This window comes from Etheostoma spectabile, chromosome 23, assembly GCF_008692095.1.
Source record: "Etheostoma spectabile isolate EspeVRDwgs_2016 chromosome 23, UIUC_Espe_1.0, whole genome shotgun sequence".
NCBI lineage: Eukaryota > Metazoa > Chordata > Actinopteri > Perciformes > Percidae > Etheostoma > Etheostoma spectabile.
This window is the reverse complement of record NC_045755.1, coordinates 6,098,704-6,120,778: the sequence shown is the minus strand read 5'-3', so window position 1 is coordinate 6,120,778 and position 22,075 is coordinate 6,098,704. Positions and strand designations below refer to the sequence as shown.

At 42.8% G+C, this 22,075-nt stretch overlaps 1 protein-coding gene and 1 long non-coding RNA gene across 2 annotated transcripts in view; both read right to left on the bottom strand.

Annotated features, from left to right (window-relative positions):
- Positions 1–3,014, bottom strand: part of tafa5a (TAFA chemokine like family member 5a) — a 161,429-nt gene extending 158,415 nt beyond the window's left edge. The window contains exon 1 of the mRNA XM_032505157.1: positions 2,217–3,014. Coding sequence (XP_032361048.1) covers positions 2,217–2,328 — 112 coding nt within the window. The 5' untranslated portion in view covers positions 2,329–3,014. The remainder of the gene's footprint in view (positions 1–2,216) is intronic.
- Positions 3,015–12,265: 9,251 nt separating this feature from the next.
- LOC116673058 (uncharacterized) lies at positions 12,266–21,484 on the bottom strand. The gene is made up of 3 exons (XR_004327725.1): positions 21,474–21,484; positions 20,479–20,483; positions 12,266–12,338 (listed from the first exon to the last, which is right to left on the bottom strand). It is a non-coding gene; the product is annotated as an uncharacterized LOC116673058 (long non-coding RNA).
- Positions 21,485–22,075: the final 591 nt, after the last annotated feature.

The following is a 22,075-nucleotide window of genomic DNA, read 5'->3' as shown; positions in this document are numbered from 1 at the left end:
ATATATATATATATATATATGTATACATGACACAATTTGTTGGATTTGAAAATGCTATTTTCGTAAAACAAACTAAAGCAAGTCTAAAAGAGAAGAGAAGAGGTCAGCAGTGGAACAGGAGAGAGGACAAGCGATGACGACAGAGGGGGGGGCAAAAAAAAACCTGCTGAAAGCAGAGAACTCAGTATGACGTGCGGCAGTCAGCTCAGACCTGCACCAGAGGAGAGACCCAAGAATTATAAGATTTGAAATAAATGGGAAGAAGAGACAGAGAATGCAAGACAAAAGTGCAACACAGAGAAAGAGGAGAATATAATATGAGGTAAATCGAGTATTAAATAGAGATAAAGATGAAAAAACATGTGGGAAACTGGACCGGACAGCCTCCCAGGACATCGAAGGACACAAGAACAGAGGAGAGGGTGAGATAAATATAAAAAAAGGACAAAACAGCAAGAAAGCCCTGATGAGGAAGGTCAAACTAAAGAGAAAGCAGTGAAATTGTCTTAGCTGCATGTTCAGATTGGAAATTTATCTGCCAGAAAGACCACAAGCAGGAAGAAAAAAGAGAAATCTAAAAAGGAAAGAAACATAACAGAGAGAAGCCAAGAAAGAAGTCTCTCTGGCATTAGTTTAGCGTTGCACAAATAGTACTTCAAACTAAGGAACCAAACTATTCTAGTAGTATGGGGTAAAGAGATTATAAAAAAGAAATCAAAGAATCACTATTGCGCAGATGGCTAAATTTCAGAAGGGAGGAGGAGGGGGTTTAAGTCCTTGGGGTTGGGCTCATAGAGTGCTGACTGAAACAAACAATCAAGCACAATTGATTGGACACAAGCAATAGATCAATTGACATGGCCGAAGGTACCATAAAAGAACCCCCCCTACTGATTAACCTGGGGCCTGTATGATTACAAAGCAAACTCAATCTTCTGTCCAGTGGAGAAAATAAATATGAAAAGGTAGCAGAGGCCACTGTGGAGTCTTTAAGGAAAACTTAAGACATAATCACGTTATAAATCTGTTAATGTCTCTAAAACACCAGCACAGCTAATGTGATCGAAGACAAGACCATTATATTAATCATTAGCTCGGCTAAATGGGCTTATTATGGCTAATGCACATAGACTCGTTTTTTTTTTTTTCTCCACACATGGCAGGCTGGAGCACAGGGTGCCAGCTGGATAGCTCCTCAAAAGTGAGTCAGAGAAAGGAAGCGAGAAGGAGAGAAGGTGTAAGGGTGCCAGGGAACAAGAAATGAAAAGGCATCCTCAAATTGAGAACTAGCCTTTTAGAGAGAGAGAGTGGGATTGTGTAGCCATGCATGTGTGTGTGTGTGTGTGTGTGTGTGTGTGTGTGTGTGTGTGTGTGTGTGGGCTTGCATAAATTTGCCTAATAAGGTTATGCCCAGGCAATAGTTGATTACCGCCAGGAGTAAGACTAACTGTTTGTCCAACTAAAAGGTGTTTTCATGAATAAGAAAGTCTCTTTCTTTTATGCTTCATGTCTCATGTGTATTCGTTATCTCCTGCAACCAGTGTTTAGTCCAGAGACAATATGACAGATGCATGACTGTCTGACCTCAGAAAGTGAGTCTGACAGTATACACAGCCCTCAGGACAGAGATGTGTGTGTGTGTGTGTGTGTGTGTGTGAGTGTGAGTGAGTGAAAGAGAGAGAGAGAGAGAGAGATCGAGTAGAGATGCGGAGAGAGAAACGAGAGAGAGAGAGAGAAGGTGAGTTGTTGTCTGGGTGTGGTAGAATGTGAGTGTGTGTGTGTTTGTGTGTGTGTGTGTGTTGGGGGGGGGGGGGGGGGTTGAAGGGAACCACAAGAGACTTAATTAGGCCCATGGGACACTTGTTCAACCTCCTGTCCAAAGAAAGTGTTTTCGCCAGACAATAAGACACATTTCTCTCTCTCAATTACACCCTTGCTCTCTCGTGCCTGTCTTTTTCCGTGAGTGAGAGCAGAATATAAAATTATTAAAAGAGTGCGTATGTGTGCGCGCAGCGGCGATGTGCGTGTTTTCCGATACCGGTTAGAAAATGACACTGTTGAGATCAATACCCTAAGAGCGAATGCCAAGACCAGTATCATAGTTGTGTGTCAAAGCGTCCCCCCCCCCCCCCCCTGCCCACCGGTCACCCACTGCGCACCAGCGTTTGTGGCCAAATGCCGATAAGTGTGATCAAGAATTGAGCGCCGGGACTTACCGCAGTACAGAACCAGCAGCGCTGTCAGAAGCACCACAGCCCAGAAAGTTGACGACATCCTCGGCCAGCGACTGGCATCTTTGCGCCTTGCCAACCTTGACACTGAAGCCATTGAAGAAACTGAACACTTCCTCTTTGACGAGACGAATAAAAAAGCAAAAAGATGGTAATCTCACAACCCAGCTCGGCCTCTCACAATGCTCATATCTCCGCGTGTAATTCCACAAAAAAAACACATGTCAGGATGGAGCAACTGATAGAAAAGCAATGCTTTGCTCCTCGGATTGCAGGTGCGCAAAAGAAAAGGTCACATCTTCCATAGAAATCTCAGTTAGGAAATAAACGCAGTGTTTTTTTTTCTTTTCTATTCGTCCAAAAACACAAGTTGGCAAACGTCCCTTTAGTTGTCCCAAAGTGTGTTCACCTCAAATTCCCCGTCCTGTAATTTTTTTCAGTGAAAGGAAGCGCGGTGCGCTGGTGCCTAAAGATTGCGTTGAGTTAATGCTCAGTGTTCAATCATATGTACCGCAGCGTCGTAAAGCCTCCTTTCACCTGTTCTCTCCAGCCTCACGAGCCCCGATAGCAAAGCCCAAAGACCGGGTTGAAAAATAGACGCGGTCCAATAAAATCCGCCAAGTAAACGCCTGGGTGCATGAAGGAGAGTTGGTCGTAAAGGGGGGTGGGGGAGTCTTTTAAGCTCTCGGTTTGGGAACCAAGTAGATGAGGATCACAGCATGCTTGCAGGAGGGAATGGAGAATGGATGGGTAGAGACAGAGAGATTGTCAGAGAAAGGAACGGAGAAAAGTGCGCACTGTCTCTAAGTGTTTTTTTTTTTCAAAGTGAAACATTCCGATAATCGATATTACGTCAGCAATACGCCACTTGAGGTCAACGTTTAAAGTAATATCGAAACAGCTCGATGCTGCACACAAAATTAATTGTCTTACATGACAAATTCAGTATGAATCAAGGCTTAGTGTGATTTCTGTAGATTTGTTGTGTTTTTTGGATCGATACTCTTTAAGTAGGAGACACATGACTCACACATGCACATAACGTGACTTTTTTTTCAAATTCTGCAGCAAAGGTGCGTTTTTCAGTTATTTCCCTGTGATGCCTTTCAGTAAGTATATAGTACAATCATATATCTTTAGGCATGCATGTTTCACACTGTGCTCATTTTCAAGGAACAGAAATTGTTACACATACTATAAATTGCAATAGCATCACGAAGAGTACTACGTTCGATTTTAAATACATTATTGCCAAGTTGGTGACGTATTTATTACGGAAACTAGCCTTTTACAATTAATAAACGTTTCTATTTTTTAAGCTGAACGATTTAAACTTTGTTAATCGTGTCACTGAAAAGAAAAACATTACTTTACGTGTGTATCCCAATCCATTTAATGCCACTTTGTTTCTTCTCCACTATATTTAAGAGGGACATGTACATTTCTACATTCATCTGATATACTTTTTTGAAAATTCACAATAACACTTTACACTGTAGGATCTGATGAATTATGTTACGTCATAGAGTGAACAACATTGAAGTTATAGGTAGTGAAAATTATGATCTATTATACTATATAATGATGGGAAAAGGGTTATTTTCACTTTTTGATATACTGATTACTTATTGGACATAATATTTATGTACTTTTACTTAAAGCGGGTTTAACCCCTATTTTCAAAACGACAGTATATTTGAGGACGATATGGGAAGAATGTGAAAGGAGTTGTTCGTTGTGATGAACCTACAGAGAATTGTCACCCGAATCTGCATCTCCCCTTAGCTTTAAGGAGTTTTAGTGCACGTTTCAGCTCATTGTTTCAGCTGTTTTCAGTATAAAAGCTCTAAAAACCCATTCGGCACTACCTACTCAGCATCAAACAGCAGACAGACAAAGTGAGTGACTTAGCTGCTGAACATAGTGGAGAATTCAGCAGCTTAAAAGTCCAATATTCCCCCCAGGACAGGAGTTGGTGGAGGCCAAAAACAGAGCTAAAAGAGAGTGATACTATTGGACGTTCACCAGGTGGCCAGAGACACAACTCCAAATGAATGATAATGTTGTTCTATGACTGCTGGATGTAAAAATAAGCAACTGTTTGTTCACAAGTTCGACCTATCAATATAATGTATAAAATCGGTTATTGCACTTGTAATGAAGTATTTTTTACGTTGTATTAGGACAATTCTTACACCAGTAAAGGATCTGAACACTCACTTCAGTGCATCAGGACCATGAACAGCGCCAGCCTCTGTTTCTCAGTTTCACAGACAGCTCCATGGACGGCACAATGGAGAGGCGGTACCATGGACAGGGGCAGTTACTAACAGCCCAATGGACCGTGCGGTGGAGCACGGGACTTTTCAGCACCACGGACAGTGCCAGGGACAGCCCATGCGGCAACGGAGATTTGGTACCGTGGACAGAGCCAGGCCCTGATGCTCAGCCCCATCACTAACACAATGGAGATGCGGTTAAACCGGCAAGCTTCAGTGGGTGAACCTCAGCACCACGGACAGCGCTACACTCTGGCCACACCTATCAAGCTGGAGCTGGCTCTGTCTGCCGGCAGTGAGTCTCTGGAGTTCTGTGCATTCACCACAACACCGCCTTCCATGCATACTAAACCTAAAACCTAGGCCCACACACTGTGTTGTGGTCTTTAGGGAAAGAAATAAGCATGAATGTCTCAATATTCAAGCCAAAAAAAAGTTGCTTCTAATTTGGAGCTAATAAATATGATCTGTCAGCTGGGCTATCATTTCCAACAGCTGCTTTAAAGAGACTCCAAGTTATCCCTGCTTAGCCTTGCTTTAGTAATGTGCAGTAGACTGGAGCTCTTGTAAACCAGACTGTAAACCACATTGGGTGTGATAAAATAGTTAATTGCGCAAGTGTTCTTGTAAACCTCTAAATGTGTATGTAATTGCGCTATTCAGTAACTTATGTTAGTAACAATGTGTAAAGTGGACCTTTTGTTTCCCAAAATGATCTGTGCCTCATCCCCCTTCCCCATCTCTCTTCATGTCTTCACTCCATTTCCTTGTTGCAGCGCTGCTGTGGACTCAATGTCGCCAGTCACTTCTAGCAATGGTGGGAAAGCACTGGCATGGTGCCTCAAACGTGGCCATCAGTGGCTGTGGAACAAACTGTACAGCTAGGCCAAAGCTTGCTTGGCAAAAGCACAAATACAGCCGCCCACAAACCTACAGTACAGACATTATGTCAATGCAAATGACGCAATTACACACATTTACACTGATTCCCTCCGTCTTTTTGTTTTTCTCTCACACATTCACACTAACAAAGCCTTTTGCTTTTAGCGCGGATATAATGCATGAGCTGTGGCCTACATATGTTATCCCGCTCCTTCACTTTTACATAACATTTCTAAAACTCCAAACAGAATGAAGCACACAGGGCTTGAAAACACTGACTCAGATATTGCTATTTTGGAGGATGTTAGCCCCCTTCAGAGGCTTCAAAGTTGAACAAAAAGATACTGGCTGACTCACTTCTTTGGCTGTGAACCTTAAAAAATATATTTTCTTATTGCCTCTCAACGTGAATCAACATTGTGGCACTGGTTCTATTGACTCTATGTGTTGACTTGTGCTTAGTGTGGATGCCTGGCCTCAATTGGAATTCAAATGGATTTGTAAAATATTTCCGCACTTTAAATGGTGTTTTAAAATGGAGATGAGGATTTCAAATGAAACATCCACACGCTGCTGCCAAGTGCAAGAGCTCAGAAAAATCAAACAAACATTTCCCTTTGGTAGAGATATGATCCTCGGTCTCAGTAGCAAGCTCAGGACTTCTGTAGCTGCGACTAGAAAAAGACTGTAGAGGAAAGTAGTGAATGATACCTGTAACTAATGCAGCGGAGATACGCAAGCACCGAAGGAGCTCTGCTCTTCTTTGTTTACTTGATGCATAATAATGATTTTGAAAAGATGTAGTTTCCAAAGCCAATATTCACGCTTGATTAGGTACCACATCCTTTCACAAAATGTGTACTCACATCGAATTTAATCAACAGAAGGTATTTCATAAAGAAAAACTGGAAAAAGATTAAACAGCCTCAATATTTCCATAACTCCTAATTATTACAGTCAGATAATGATCCTTAAGTTACTTAGATGGCCTCATGGGCACTCACTAGAAAACAAAAATATTCATGAAAAACATGGGGAAAACAATGTAAACTTTGTAATGAATCAATACACTTAAGTTAGGGCTGGGCAATATGACGATATACCGTACAGTCTTCAAAACATAAAATCTATCATGTATTTTTCTATGTTGTTTCTATCACAGTGTCAAAAAACCATTGGCGAACTGCAATGCAGCAATACGCCATATAAATGTTATGATCCTTGCACGTTATGTTCATTTTACACTAAAGTTCTGAATAAAATGTGAAAATACTCAGTACTTTTCATTTGTCAAGTATTTAAATCACACAGGAGTATACACTAATAGGCTCTATGATTTGATATTTAAAAATCTTAAGGAGCAAGTCTCCATACTGAGGATATTCCTGCTTCCCAGATAATGAATACCTATTCATTAAGGTGACCTCCTGACCTCTTCTCCAGCTAAGGTTGGTACTGTTCCAAGAAATGCTAAATCATCCAACACACCCTCATACCTAAACATAAAAATAGGGCAACTTCATTTGAGTCCCAAAATGATAACTATGAGCTTACTATTAACGTAAGTAAAGAAAAAACTTAAAATTACTCATGGAAAACTGCTTAATAAGGATGGAACATGACAGAACCTGACTAGAGCCCGTCTACAAAGAGCCTGTTTACTCCCTATTTTGCCCCATTGTACCGAATTTGGATACAGTTCCACCACAGTTCCCCTGGGGGTGACTGCAGGCGAGTGCAAAATGAATGGGACGCTATGGAGCTAGAAGGCTAGATGTGTCTCTTTGGCCTGATTGTTGTTGAGAAATCTCAGATTAGATTGTAGGTTTTGCAAGTTCAACATGGATCACAGGTTGAAAGATGAATGAACGAGTACTCACGTCCTTTCCATTTCTTACAGGTTGAGTCGTCATGCTAGCATTCTGCTAATGAATGCTGATTGGACAATGAAGGACTGATTACGACCAGAGATCCCGCTTGACGGCATCTGAAGCGGAAGCAGTCAGAATGAATATTTTGGTGTGGTCTTTAAAACATCAGCCAACCTCTTTCTAGCACGTGTATTGACAGGGAGAGCCTAACCTGTATGCTGTGTTGTCGATGCCTCGAGAGGAAAAAAGGAAGGGACTCACCGCCTGCCATAAAGAAGCATCTCTGGCCGTACGATGCGTATGACGTCATTTAGATTTTAAACGGCTTTTAAGAAAAAAAAAAGTGACTTTGAAAAAATCTAAGACCCAGAAGTGTGTATTTTCTTCCCCTTTCAAATGCAACATTCAAATTACTAGACAAAACATTGTATCCTGAGAAAAGTGGATTTTGAGGGGTATTGCGCCATAGAACACCATTCATTCTGCACTCGCCATGAGCGCCCTTGTATGGAACCAGAGTGGGACTGCAACCAGTTCAAAAGCCGGAAGTTTCCAGAAAATGGAAGTTCTCCCCTTATTAGAAATTCTGACGTGACTGAACGTGACGGAACGAACATCATTGAGTCACAATCTATATATAGTATATATATAATCTATATAGTCTATAAAACTCGGTTCATTTCAAAAGGTGACTTTTGGTTTTACAGGGAACATGAATCCCCGTTCTCCTAAGACTAACAAGCTGTGTCCAAGTAACTGATAAAGTAAGTGACATACACTTAAAATCCTGTCATCACAGGATTTTCAGGTCCTTACTTTTCAAAGCTTTTCTTGCTCAAATAGCTCTTAATTAAAACGGTGTCTGACTATGAGGAGCAGGGTGACTTAGCAGTCAGGGTGTCCAGTATCTACCAGACCACACAGTCAAACAAGATGAATCCATGAGGTCTTAATTAGGTGGGACAAGAGCATGTTCTCAACTGAGGTACTGTGTGTTTTTAGGCTGATGAGAACTGCATAGTTTGACGTAAGAATAAAAAAATAATGATGTATGTTAAATTTCAAGAGGCAATTTGGAGCCAAGACTCTGTTGGATTATTCTTTTCTTTTTGTACAATTATGAAAAAGAGCCCAATATATAAAATAACATATCAACCAGCATATAACATATCGCCTAGCATGAACCAAGCAGCAGCCATTGTGTCAGTAATAGAAAACCTGGTGGGGAGCTTGTGCAGCACTGAGCTTCTCAGTGTGAGAGCGTCTGAAACCTGACCTTTCTCCGTGTGTCTTCCCTTTGATCCATCCAGACACAAGCTACTTCCTCTTTATTGGGCCACCGAGCAGGGCTTTGAACTTAGCTTGCCACTCAGTGATTTAAGTGAACCGAGTGTTCTTATTGGTACCACAGCAGGCTCTCTCTCTCACTGTCATGGATTAAGAGAAGAAGAGGAAAATGAGAAGCCTTTTCAACTCTCTGAGAGACAGTTGTTCACCATAGAGAGGAAGAGAGAAAGAGATCTCAGACTTAAGGCTGAAGCTGAACGGCTTTATAGAGTCAGCAAGTTAATTGCTCTGCTGATAACATGTCAGCATAATAGCAACATTTCTCATTTTGGCCCTCAGCAACGGCTATATTGTCTCATTTCGGCAAAATCAATGCGGCATAAACGCTTTAAAATACGGAAAAATACAATAGGTCTTTGGCTTTGTGACAACTAGCTGACATTGTTTGCTCAAATGGGAAGAAGTGACATTCGTAAGTAAACTTTCATTAAAAATGTATTTTTCTACTGCTACTACTAGACCAAGGGTCTGCAGCCACATGAGGCTATACTTAGGCACAGCAATTCTTTGAGCTAAGCACAATGACAATGTCAGCATGCCCGGGGGTGTGGTCTATGTCATATGCAGGTATATGTATGAACATGTATATATGTTCCCACAAAGAGAACTCCAGGATTTCTATATGCCCACTTAAAAATGCCCAATAACACGCAAAAACATACTTTCCATTATATGTTTTCCATTGTATGTTTGATATATTTTGAGTTGTCATCTGTTTTCTTTCTTCAAATAAGCTAAATAAAAGGTTTTTCCATTGTAAATTGGTGATTAAATGTGAATCCGAATAAAGGAAATTAAGTCAATGATGCTCAAAACTTCCCTGTGGGAGGACAGCCAGACCCTCCCACTATGATATGGCCACCCCCCTCCCCCAAAGACAGATTCTGGCCAATAAACAGAACAGTATATCCAACTGCAATAGATTAGACTACACCACTGAGCCTGCCAATGTTTATGTTGCATTCACACAATGTGGGCAGAATGGGAAAACCAGGGAAAAATGACAGTAATTCATACTTGGAATTATTCCAAAATTGTTATCCCTACTGCTTGCCTTGCAGTCACATACTTTAAATTGCTTTAATGAGCTAGTTTTGACTTGGATTTACAACTTGAAGACTGACATAAACAGTTTTGACAGTTTTATGAGTTGTGCTCATAAATACCACCTAAATGATGTGAGGTGAACCCGGCATTAGCAGGTAGGCCTAATGTTTACCATGTCCAGCATCTTAGTTTAGCATTTTAGCAAACTTACATTCATTAATTAACAGTAAACACAAATGTTGTTAGTTTTGCAAGTAATTGGTTGTATTATTAGATAAATTAAAAATGTTGACCTGATGGCATTAGATGTGAACATGATACTTGAATGTACCCAATTTCATGGCAATCCATCCAAACCACAAATTTCAATGTTATGCTGGCACTAGAGGAAAAGTCAAGAGCTCAGAAAAACAGCACGGTTTCCAGCTTATTAACAATGTGTTTTGATAGTCCAGTGGATTTAAATGGTTTGTGAAACATAAAATGAAGAAGAACATTTAAATCTTTCTATTTAACTGAATAAAATCAACATCGCCAAATGTGGGTAGACATTTTTACTGGATGGGGATTTTGTGCTTCAAAAGGTCTTCAAACTACTTTTTAATGTTTGAACATTACTGTTAAACTGTAGGCAAGTATTGTGAAATGAAGAAGTAAATGTGTACCAGTGATGTCCAACTCATCATTGAGAATGTCTACATATCTTCCCCATGGCCAAGAGAAAAAATTGTTGTATTGCCTGGTCTCTCTGTTGACATATAATATATTATATTGTATTAATCTCCTTTATATATTATAATAATCTCATATTTTATACTGTATTATGTGTAATATGGACCTGTGTCTGCAATAAAGCTTCATATGATGAGAAAACATTAAATCATTGTTTAATGCCCCCATTACCATCAGCCTCCTCTTCTTATATACTATGCATACCATCTGAAAAATAACAGTGTCATGTTTGTGCAATCAATTACCGTGTTGCTGTGAAATGCAGATAGTTCACGAGGCAATTGCCATAATTTAGCTTTTCAATCCAACATTGAACATCCAGATTGAATCTGTAAAAAATAAAAATGCTTTGGTTTTATTTTTGGCTCAGCACTGAGACTATGAGTGGAATTCAAACTATTTGCCCACTCTTCAATCTAGTGTTAAAGGTCCCATGGCATGACCATTTTTACTTTATGGGGTGTTTTTACATTAATATGTGGTCCCCCAGTGGCTAGAAATGGTGAAAGGTGGAAACCAAGCCCTGGGTATCCTGCTCTGCCTTTGAGAAAATGAAAGCTCAGATGGGCCAATCTGGAATCTTGTGAGGTCATAAGGGGCAAGATTACTTCTTCTTTCTCTGCTTTGCCCGCCCCGAGAATTTGGCCCACCCATGAGAGAGAGACATCATGGCTTTCAAACGAGCAAAGTTGCAGTTGGTCAAGGCCGCACCCGCAGCCTCCACCTTACCCCCTCTCCCCCTCTCTTCCTCAAAATCTACAGACTCAGAAATGGCACATACTAAGGAAAGCTCCCGTTATTCTGCACCAAGGCTGAATTTTGGGAAAGAGACTTCAGATATGGTATTAGGGGAGCACTAAGGTCTACAAAAACATCCAAAGAGCACCATGTCATGGGACCGTTAACATTTTCTGACAGCTGGCCATAACCCAGAACATCCAACTATGAAATGGTGTAATGAGACCACCTAATGGTGGTGTGACTACAATCAAAGTAAATTCTATTCCAGCACCACTTGCTGACATCTCTGATTACCTTAGATCCCACAGGGAATGGGAACACACGATCAATGCATGTGCACATGTGATGGTGTTCATGTATCTACTCCCACATGTAGAAGAAAGAAAATCCATTTTTAACATTGCAGATGACAAGACTGACAATGATGATTAAACGCATGAGATAAATGTCTTGACCCTCCATCGCTCCATTGTCTGGTTGACCCGAGTGCAGTAGCTGGTGAAAACCTTGTGCCTGTAATTCTCCTCTTGCAGCAAATTAACATTTCAGCACAGCCATTTGACTAATGGAAATGTAGCCAAGGGATAATATGCCTTCCAGCAGCAGGAGTGAATGCTACTCCCAGGTAAACAACATGGGGGGAACAGAGTGACCCACCTGTTCCCCGCACCAATCTCTTTGCTGTCATTTACAAATGGGTAACAGGTGTGTTTGCTTGTGTTGCCTCCCAGCTTGGCACCATGCACAAAGCCAGAAGAAAAATTAAATAGAGAAAGGAATAATGCCCACAATAAAAAAGAAAAATTAGATATGTAATCCTGTATTTTCAAAAACAGTATTTCATCTGCTTTTGTGCACCTGCACAATTCATTTTGGACATAAAGTATACACCGGAACAGTTGAATCCTTAAACCTGTATTAATGAATGTATGGCCAACTCAAAAATAACTGATATTTTTACTCTTTTTTTGTGCAAAAAAAAATATTAATAACTGAAAACAAGTCAAATTTGACCCAAGGGCAACACAGGGGTTAACAAATCAACTCTGAAGTTCTTAACAGAATAGACATTTTGGAAAATACATTAAATTCACATTCTAATGAGAGTTAGACGAGCAGATTGATGATTTCTCATGTTTGTCCGTCATGTACAGTATGACGCTACAGCCAGGAGATGGTTTGCTTAGCTTAACATAAAGACTGGGAAACTGACAAAATGCCCCTAGCATCTCTAAATATTAACATGTTGTTTTAATTCATACAAAATCTGAAGATTGTTTTTTTTTTTTTATTGTTTTGTTTTTAACTTTTGGACAGAGGCAGGCTAGCTGTTTTTAGAGTTTCCAGTTTGTTTTCAATCTTTCTGCCAAGCTAAAGGGCAGCTGGCTGTAGCTTCATATTAACACACAGACAAACATGCATTGATCCTCTCATCTGACTCTTGGCAAGAAAGCAATTAAGCATGTTTTCCAAAGTGTTGAACTACTCATTATTGCCTCTGGCAGATGCTGAGTTTACATGAAGTATAGTGTTACTCACTAGAGGTCTCTATTTTGGGCTTCACCAACTCAAATATTTCTCAAAAATATAATTATCCGAGGCTTTCAGGTAACCAATCAGCTTGTTGTTGCTGGGAGAAAAGTCACGGAACAAAAAGGCATTGAAAAAACAAGATAATGAGCAGAAAGAGTGTGGTGATAATTTGTTTGTTACTTCTGTATGAGCCATTTGATTCAATATTGAAATAAAAAATACTGATAATTGTAGGTACATGCTTCACATCTTACAACCCAAAGAAACCAATGGAGTTAACTTTCCAGCCAACAGTCAGGAACAGTCAGTGTTGGTTAGTCCTCTATGGCAAAGATTTGCTGAGATTGAGCACACATAACATGCATCCAATGACTCAATCTCTATTTCCCCGGGGTTGTTTGCCTGTCACCTGCCTCTGACCCCTATCATGGCAGATCATAGATTATCACCATCGTGATGTACCGGCTGGCCCATATTTAAACTTGGAGCCTCTTTCTTTTCCTTCCCTGCCGTCCCCTCCTCAAGATTTGACATTGCTTCTTTTTTTATGACACAAAAACAAGCTGTGTTTTGAGAAGAAAACCAGCAATGATCGTCACTTCTATGTACAGTATGGCATTTTGGATTCTTCTGTTAGGATTACTTCTGTCCTCCAATTGCATACGTCTCTTCATGTTTCTCCCCCATCTCAATATTTCTCCTCCCCAATCCCCGCTAAGTAGGATTTCACACTGCATCTGTCGCAGCTGGCTGCTGCAGGTAGCCTATTTGCATAGATTGTTCAAGAATGGTAATTGAATGGGGTGCTCTCAGAAATCATGTTGGAAATCATTTTGTGCTGCTTTGTTGTGAGTATTGCTCTATTCATGGCAGATGAAAGAAGGTTTATTATCCCATTATGGGGCCTATGTAGCAGCGACGTGATGGCTAGCGTTTCCTCTCAATGCAATGTTTTACTGCGGGGAGAAACTTTTTAATAGGATCCCGACAATGACAATTATCTGCAGGCAATTCTCTTTCTTGTGAACGAGGTCCCATTAATTGCATTTACAGACTGAAATGAAGTATGGCGAATGCTTTAAGTCAACGACTCCCAAACTAATTTGCATGGTAATGAATATATTTCTCCGGGAATCTGAAATGATCCCATGTGAGCTTTTTGGAAGCATTGCTATGAGATGCTTGGAAATAGAAGTCCGGGAATAGGCGGTAAGCTGGAAGTAAGGCTCTAATCGAAGCCATTGTGTGTAAATTTCCCATTGGTTTAAATCTGCCACGCTCAGTCTAAAGCCTGTACAAGGGCCATTTATAGAAGGTAAACTGTGCCTCCTTACAGAAGCTCAACTTATAGGCATTTGTTTTGCTGTAATAATACTGTGTCTCAGTGTAAACAAATCTCTAAATGGGTTAAGAACTTTTTGAATGGGATCATAAACTAATCCAACGCTAAAGATTTACATGTAGAGTGGAGGATGATTTCATTTCGTCATCATGCTTTGGGCTGTTTGGCAATCTGCTAGCTTATCATCCATATTAGATCAAGAACAGCCACCTTGTTGTGTATTAGATCAATCCCAGACAGACCGGCAGCAGTCTAATCTCTCCTCCAGTCATAACCCTGCTCTAGCCTTTCCCTCTGCCTTCAGCTCCAATCTGAGACAACTTTCCTGACCACTGTGCTCAGCTATTCCTTCGTTCTCTTTCCATACTGTGTTTCAACCCCGATGCCCCGCTTCTATCTACACTCTTTCCTCTACACTGTACATTCCCTTCAGACCGTTCCATTCTGCTACCCCAAGCTTTTTTTTTTTCCTTCCAGCATTTTAATATCCTTACTTTACTTACTTTCTACTCACTCCCCCAGCCCCTGGCCTCCGCATCACACCCTTTCATATTTTCTGTCAAACCCCAGGACCTCTGCTTTAGCCAAACTCTACCCTGGCCTCTCTTTCAAACCACAGACCTCTTTATAGTGTAACTTCAGTATCCTTGGCTTGGCCCATCTTTTGAACATTCTACTTTCAGTGTTGTTCTTTTTATCTCAACACTATGACTAAGTAATAGAGGAGAAGCATGAAGGGCAGGAATCAGTTTTCTTGAAAAAAACAAAAAACAAACACAAAATGACAGGCCTGAATCCTCAGGGTGACTTTATGGATTCTCGGCGCCGCGTTAGGCAAGAGGCTTGTGCAGCCATGCAAGACCAACCACTAGAAGGCTAAATACAAAATAACCCTGAAAGAGATCTGGGGATATGGGATATGTGTCTGAGCTATCTAACAATCCCACTCGGCTAGAATAGCAATATACAGTACACTCAGGGAATGAAAGCCTTTAGAAGGAATTGGTAGTTTGGAGGGTATTTCTCGCTTAAATGCTTAGATGTGGCGCCGATTGGAAAGGTGTGATCATTTTCTCGTGATTTCCAATTGGAGTGCAAGCCCTAACCTGTTCTTATATTGTACCAAAATGTGTTGACAGCCAAATAAATGTAAATGCATGGCAGAACAGTCTGCCGAGCCACACTGTTGAGTGCTGCGTGAATTGGCTGGCTCCCAGCTGACTGAATAAAAATCTGGTTTGATCCAGGGGACAAGCAATGCCACGGAGCCGGTGTGTGTGTATTAGCTGTGTAATGTGAAGAGGCGGAGGTGAGCTCAAGGGAATCCCTTCATAATCTACTCGACCATTCACGGTACCTTTCTTGCTCAGTCCATAATACCCCCCCAAATGGGTTTTACTGCCCGGGCTCAAAGCTAGCCAGCGAGCTCTAGAGACAAAGTCCCATTTCGATGAAAAATGCCCAACTGCAAACAATGCAGCAGAGATGCGCACAAAAACTCACACACAAGTAAATGACAAAGTGTCTACGTCTGGCTGGGACGTAATTAGAAAAGGATGTGTTGGGTGAGTCTCACTGTTGGCATATCAGTCGATAGAACAGAAGTGCTGTTTTCTCCCAAATTACCTGCCAATGTCTTCTCTAGATGTTTCTCAAACAAAGACACAATGCACTGGCAAGCCAGAGAGACTGGGAGATAGAGGGAATAATCGAGTGATTGCAAAATGGCAAGGAAAAGTGGAGATCATAGCTAAAGCAAATACAAGCAAGACGAAAAAAAAAAAAAAAAAAAGTATGTGATATTTAATGCAATGACAAGAGATTAAGTGAATGGCAGAAAGGGGGGAAAAAAAGAGAGAGTGTGAAGGAGCTGCACGCCCCCACTCTTTATTTTCTGCCTTGTAATTACTGGAATGATTTACGGCCGCCATCAGGAGTTTTCATAGCATGAGATATGGTCTTACATGAGCTGTGAAGTTTCTTGGAGCCAGTGTTAAGTTTTGTCATGGCTGAATTATTGACATTCATGTTGTGTCTGTCTACAATTCACAAACAATCCGGTCAAAACTATAATTATAATTGGGAATGGGAGAATGTGCTGTGCATAATAGCTTATTGTTTTAGAGATCCACATAGAGAGGTAGCATGTTAAATGGGCTCATTTGTGTTTTGGAAAGTCCTAAAGTACTGTTTGTCTCTGCAATGTCAGCACAGTCTGGTTGCTTCCTGCAAAATTGGTTTACAGAGTGTTAAAATGTACCATATTGCTAAAGTTGTGCATGGCCTTGCAATTTTACAAGGCCATTAATCTCTCCACTGGACATCATGCTATCTACCATCAAAGAAGAACTGAAACCTGACCGATAACAAAATGTTAAGGGAACTAGCATGCTAAATGAGCTATCAAATCAATTTTTCTCATCTACCTGACCTCCACAAAGAATACAGTGTAACCATTAGCTTACTGGCAGACTATATATGTATTGAGATCAGCGCCAGTATAGTCTTTTTTTTTTTCTCAGTACAAGTTCAGTTCTCAGTTATGTAAACTTACGCAAAAATAGAAAAAATTGTTTTTGCTCAAAGCCTTGGTAAACACCTGGGTTATCTCACTAGAGAACACAGAGTGTGCCACACATACTCACACAGGTCTAGTTCTGTGTTACTTAGCTACCTATCTTGATTTTTAATTATTATCTTATTTACTTTTATCACTGAACTCATTCTTCAAATTTTTCACCCATTTAATCTCTCCCTCTCTCCTTTTTTCTTTCTGATGTGACAATGGACGGTAGGCTACAGGGAAGCAGAGTCAATCATGTATGCGGTATCTGTACCTGTTAAAGCGATTTCTCATTTGTATAATTCCAGTATTCTTATCCAGATTGATCTGAGTGGGATAATGCACAAAATCACAACCTGGGCATGAAAATAGATAATTGCATTAATAATAACTCCTCCTGCGTCACACAATTGGGTTGAACTGTGAAGCAAATTGCTATAGATTAGGCGTGGTGTTCATTATTTATTTTTAAATGCCAGAACTACCAGAGTGGACTCAGTCAAACACATTCACGAAAACAAATCATCGTGCTTCCTGTTCATTCATTGTTTTCTTTCGATGAACATGAAAGGCATACAATGCAAAACAGATAATTAGTTTCAGTCAAAGATATTTGCAAAGATCAACTGTTTCACGCCTATAAGACAAGTAGTCAAAAGTCTTTTTTTTCTTGTAGTTGAGGCAATACTTATTCCCTTATTCCTGACCTAAAGACAGGATTTTGTCTTGGCTGACACTAATGCAACACTGTCACTTACTTTACCCCACTTGTTTGTTTATATACTAATTTAGAGGACTTGGGTTGAAGACTGTCATCCAGATTTCACCATCAGATGCAAGCTTCAGCAAGTTAGCACAGTTAAAGTGACAAGCCTGCGTGTGTGTGTGTGTGTGTGTGTGTGTGTCCAGGTTGAGCCTTTCTCAATCTGCAGGTGGACAGCTGATAGGATTCTTCTTCAACCTCACTTGGCCTTATGAGTGTGTCTGCGTGGGTTTTTATGTGTGTGCATCCATCAGCGGCTGTGTATGCAAACCTGACAGCCTACCTGTGTACTAGATTTGTGGCTGTGTATTTCTGTGTGTGTGTTAGTTTGACTTTGTGCATGGCTGTCACACCGTGGGTAGCTTCTGGGTGTGAATAGGGACAGTCCCGAGGCTGACAGCCCACGGAGCGAGGAAATATTGAAGAGGTGCAAAGCTTCACATTGGCAAAGTTGAGTGACGGGCTAAAGCTGTCAGGTCTCTTTTTGCCTATCTTTCTATTTCTGCCCCTCACTGCTCCCTCTCTTATTTTGTCTCCATATCTTTTTCTGTGTCACCTTGCTTGCCTCGAATCAGCAATAAGCGCTGCCTCTCCAATTTTGTCTCTTCACTCAGAAGTAATTTCACAAAAAAAAAAAAGGAGACCTTACAATTCATTGCAATCCTAATCTGATGAAATTCTTTTAAGCACAGTTTAATAAGGGGTGACATGAAAATAGGGACAGTAGCTCTGATTTTAACCAGTATGTTATAAAAAAAAAAAAATACCCGGAAATTAAAGCTGGCAGTCAACACCGACGCTGTCATTTCACATCCAGAATAATAAGAAAAAGTGTCACATCCAAATACTTAAGCTTACTCTGTAAAGCCTTTCCTTAGACAGGAACCCACAGTGGTAGGAGAAAAAAAGCCTATATTTTAATGATTCTTCTTGGCAAAACTAAAACTTACTTAGTAAGCATTACTCTACAGTTTTCATTGTAGTCTCATGCCACTTGGTGAAATGGTCACATTATTTAGATTTATTGATTTGTGGACAGGTTGGTGGTCACTTTAATGTTGTTTATTCCGTGTAAAGGTCACGCATTTTGAACGTGACCATTCCTGGAATCGGCATGACACTGGGCTGCTCTGGGGGACGCAACAACAGGGAAATAAAACGCCACACGCCAGCCACAACAACGGGAGGAACCGTCACACGCAGGACACACCGAAAACAACGGGACGGTTGTGGTTAGGAAGACAATAACGCAGAAAGGAACTGCAACACGCGGGACACGATCCCCGGTCTCTGGGGTAATAGTCCTGTGTTGCTTGACCCTTCCACCATCCCGACCAACCTCCTCACGCAGATTTTTGGGCTTTTCAATACTACTCGCTGCCGTAATCGTTCTGTGGTCACGAAATAGGCTTCCCAGTGAAATATATTACTTAAAAAATCTTAATCAACCCACGAAAAAAACAACATTAACGTGACTTGTACACAAATCAGTAGATTAAATAACGTTAGTTACTTTGGTAACTCCAGATTCTATTAGTATAGGCGTAGCCACTCTAAGGGCTAAGCTATTGGGTTTATCCCTTCGCGCATGCGCAGTCGTGAAGATTTTCTTTCCGCCCTAGCGTCCAGCTCGGGCCTCAACTACGTCCGCATTTATGCATATATACAGAGCGGACCCGTTGTTCGATCCAAAACATCAGCTTTTTCTTCAACTAATGTCTAGGAGCAGGTGGGCCCGGACCTTAGAGGGCTACGCAACTAATAGATCTGGAGTTACCAAAGTAACTAACGTTCTATTTCGTATAGGCTTCGCCCTCTAAGGGCTACGCTATTGGGTTAGGGCGAAGCTGATGTAGTCAATGCCACCTGCGGCACAAGGTCCCAAGCCAAACATGCACCACATGCCCCAGCAACAATGTACAAGGCTAGTCAGAGTCATTCTTCTGACAAAGCCTGCCCTGCCAATGGCGTGCGCGAAAGGTTCATGAGGCCCGCAATATGATGCAGTAGTACAATGATTAAGGGGGGGTTAAGCGTGATTGATCCGTGCGCATGCAACGGAGAGACAGATTACCTCATGCATGCAACATGATTATGACAAACGTATTAGATAAGAGCTGTGTCTCACAGAAATACCCCAGATACAGGAGGGGTGAGAAGCAGCAGAGCCGGGTCATTGCAGCACTAGGCGTGAAGGAGATTGGTGACAAACAAGGCATCGCGTTTTTTTTTAAGCACATTCAGCGCGGCATTACGCGTCACTGATGTGGACAGAACCGCATGAGATATGGAAGATTCAGACATATCTCGCAGATAAAAGCGATGAAGGGGCACGGAGAAGCCCAAGAAGCTGCCGCGCAAATGTCGGCTACTGCCATGCCTTTAATAGAGCGCAGACGCCGTCAAAGCCCTCGTAGAGGACCCGAATGTCTTGGGGGGGCTCTTTCCCTTCCGAGTCTAAGCCTGGGTAATAGCCTTGCACAGCCAGCGAGACAGACGTGTTTTGAGAGGGCTGAACCTTGGAGTGTTCTCTATAATGCACAAACAGTGCTGAGTTTTCCTGATATTTGCCGTGCGTAAAAAGTATTGTGACAGAGCGCGCACCGACACAACCGGTGGGAAGCCTCTCCGCATCGTTAGCGTGAGGTGGGGAAAAAAACCCTCGGGGAAAACACCCTCGCCGAAAAGAACTAGATAAGTCTGTGTGTGAAGGAGGGATTTGGCTGTAAGGTGGCTGCGCTCCCACCCCTCTAATAAGGAGAGGCAGGATGGGAGAAACTGACAGTGCGCATAAATCACATCACTCTTTTGCGGACGTTAGGGAAGGAGAAGTGCTGTCTTAAGCGACAGCATTCTGAGCGAAGCCTGTGCCAAAGGCTCAAAGGGGGGCCCAGAGCCCGCAGCACCAGAGCTAGGTCCCATTGGGGCGAGGGGGGCGAACAGCCGGTTTTGACGCCTAACCCCTTCAGGACGTCACCAGGGGATACGCAAAAACTGTCCTCTCACCGAAACCTTCGTGACAGGATGAGATGGCTGCTGCGTATGCTTGACTGTGACAGGAGCCAAATCATTATCCACCAGGTTTGTAGGTACGTCAGCACGAGAGGTAGGGGACCGATGTGGGATCTGCGTCCCTCTCGTGTGCACCAGCGCTGAAGGCAGACCAGCGCCCTGGTAGCCTGCTATGGTAGAGGGGGCTCTGGAGCCCTGGATGGCGCGTACCACGGCGGGGGGCAAGCCTAATCTCTGTAAGCGCTCCCGCTCAGCAACCAGCCCCACAGTCTCTGATTTATCACTGGGGGATGACAGATCGCACCGTTCAGCTGCGATAGAGCGTCTCCCCGCCACGGAATCTGCCAGGGGGGAGCCACCAGCAGCTGAACGAGGGTTGGGAACCAGGACGCGCTCGTGCGCTCCGGTGCCACCAGAACAGTTAACAGATCCTCCTCCTGGACGCGCTCCAGGAGGCGAGGGATCAGAGGGACCGGGGGAAAAGCATATAGGAGGGTTTTGGGCCAGGGTTTGTGGGAGAAGGCGTCTACGCCGAGGGGAGGGTTGTCCCGCGCGCTCAAGGAAAAACCACAGTGTGCACTGTGTGTTCTCTCGTGAAGCGAACAGATCCACCTCCGCTTCCCCGAACCTGCTCCATAACGTTTGAACGATAGTGGGATTCAATCTCCACTCGTTGTGGGAGGGCCCCCCCCTCGACATCAAGTCGGCCGCCCGGTTCAAAATCCCGGGGATATACACTGCCTTGGGAGACAGCAGGTGGCTGTGCGCCCACAGCAGGAGGCGCCTGGCTATTTCTAACAGCCGGGCTGAGCGTATGCCGCCCTGGCGGTTTATGAACGCCGCCGCCGCGATGTTGTCCGTCCGTACTACAACATACCTCCCCGTCACCACTGGTGAAAAGTGTTTCAACACCTTCAACACCGTGGACAGCTCCAGGCAGTTTATGTGAGGGAGAGGGGGAGGAGGCCAGGCCCCTCCCACCACCTGTGACTCGCACATTCCCCCCCAGCCAGTGAGGGACGCGTCTGTGTACACCGTCACATATGATGTCACTCTGCCCAGGGGAACCCCGGAAGACAGGCTTTGGGGGTTCCCCCAGTATGCCAGGTCTGATTGGAGGCTTGGCTGACAGCCTGGCTCTCATGCTGATCGAGTTCATGTCTACGTCCAGGTAAACTACCGATTGTGCGGGGACAAGGGCGCTCTTCTTCCAATTTATGGCAAAACCCAGCGTTTGCAGGTGCTGCAGAACCTCCATAGTGTGCAGCGCCGCTTGCTCCCGAGAGGGGGCTAGAATGAGCAGATCGTCCAAATAAAAGAGGACTCTGATGCCCCTCTCCCGTAGAGGCTGGAGCGCCGTTTCCATGCACTTGGAAAAGGTGCGGGGGGCTAGTGAGTCCCCTTGGAAGGAGAAGCGCAGGAATTTCCTGTGCCTGGGAATGATTTGGATGTGAAAGTAAGCGTCTTTCAGATCCACGGGTGTAAACCATTTGTCGTGGCGCACACATTCCAACACGTGCCTGATGGTGAGCATGTGGAAGGGGCGCTCCATGACATACCGGTTGAATTTTGACAGGTCGAGCATGGGACGCAGTCCTCCTGACTTCTTTGGGGTGAGAAAATAGCGAGAGTAAAAACCCCCGTTTTCCTCCCCTGGAGTGACGCGGGAAGTAGCTCCGCTCGTCAGCAACCCTTCTAGCTCTGACGTCATTGCGTCTGACTCTGCCAGGGA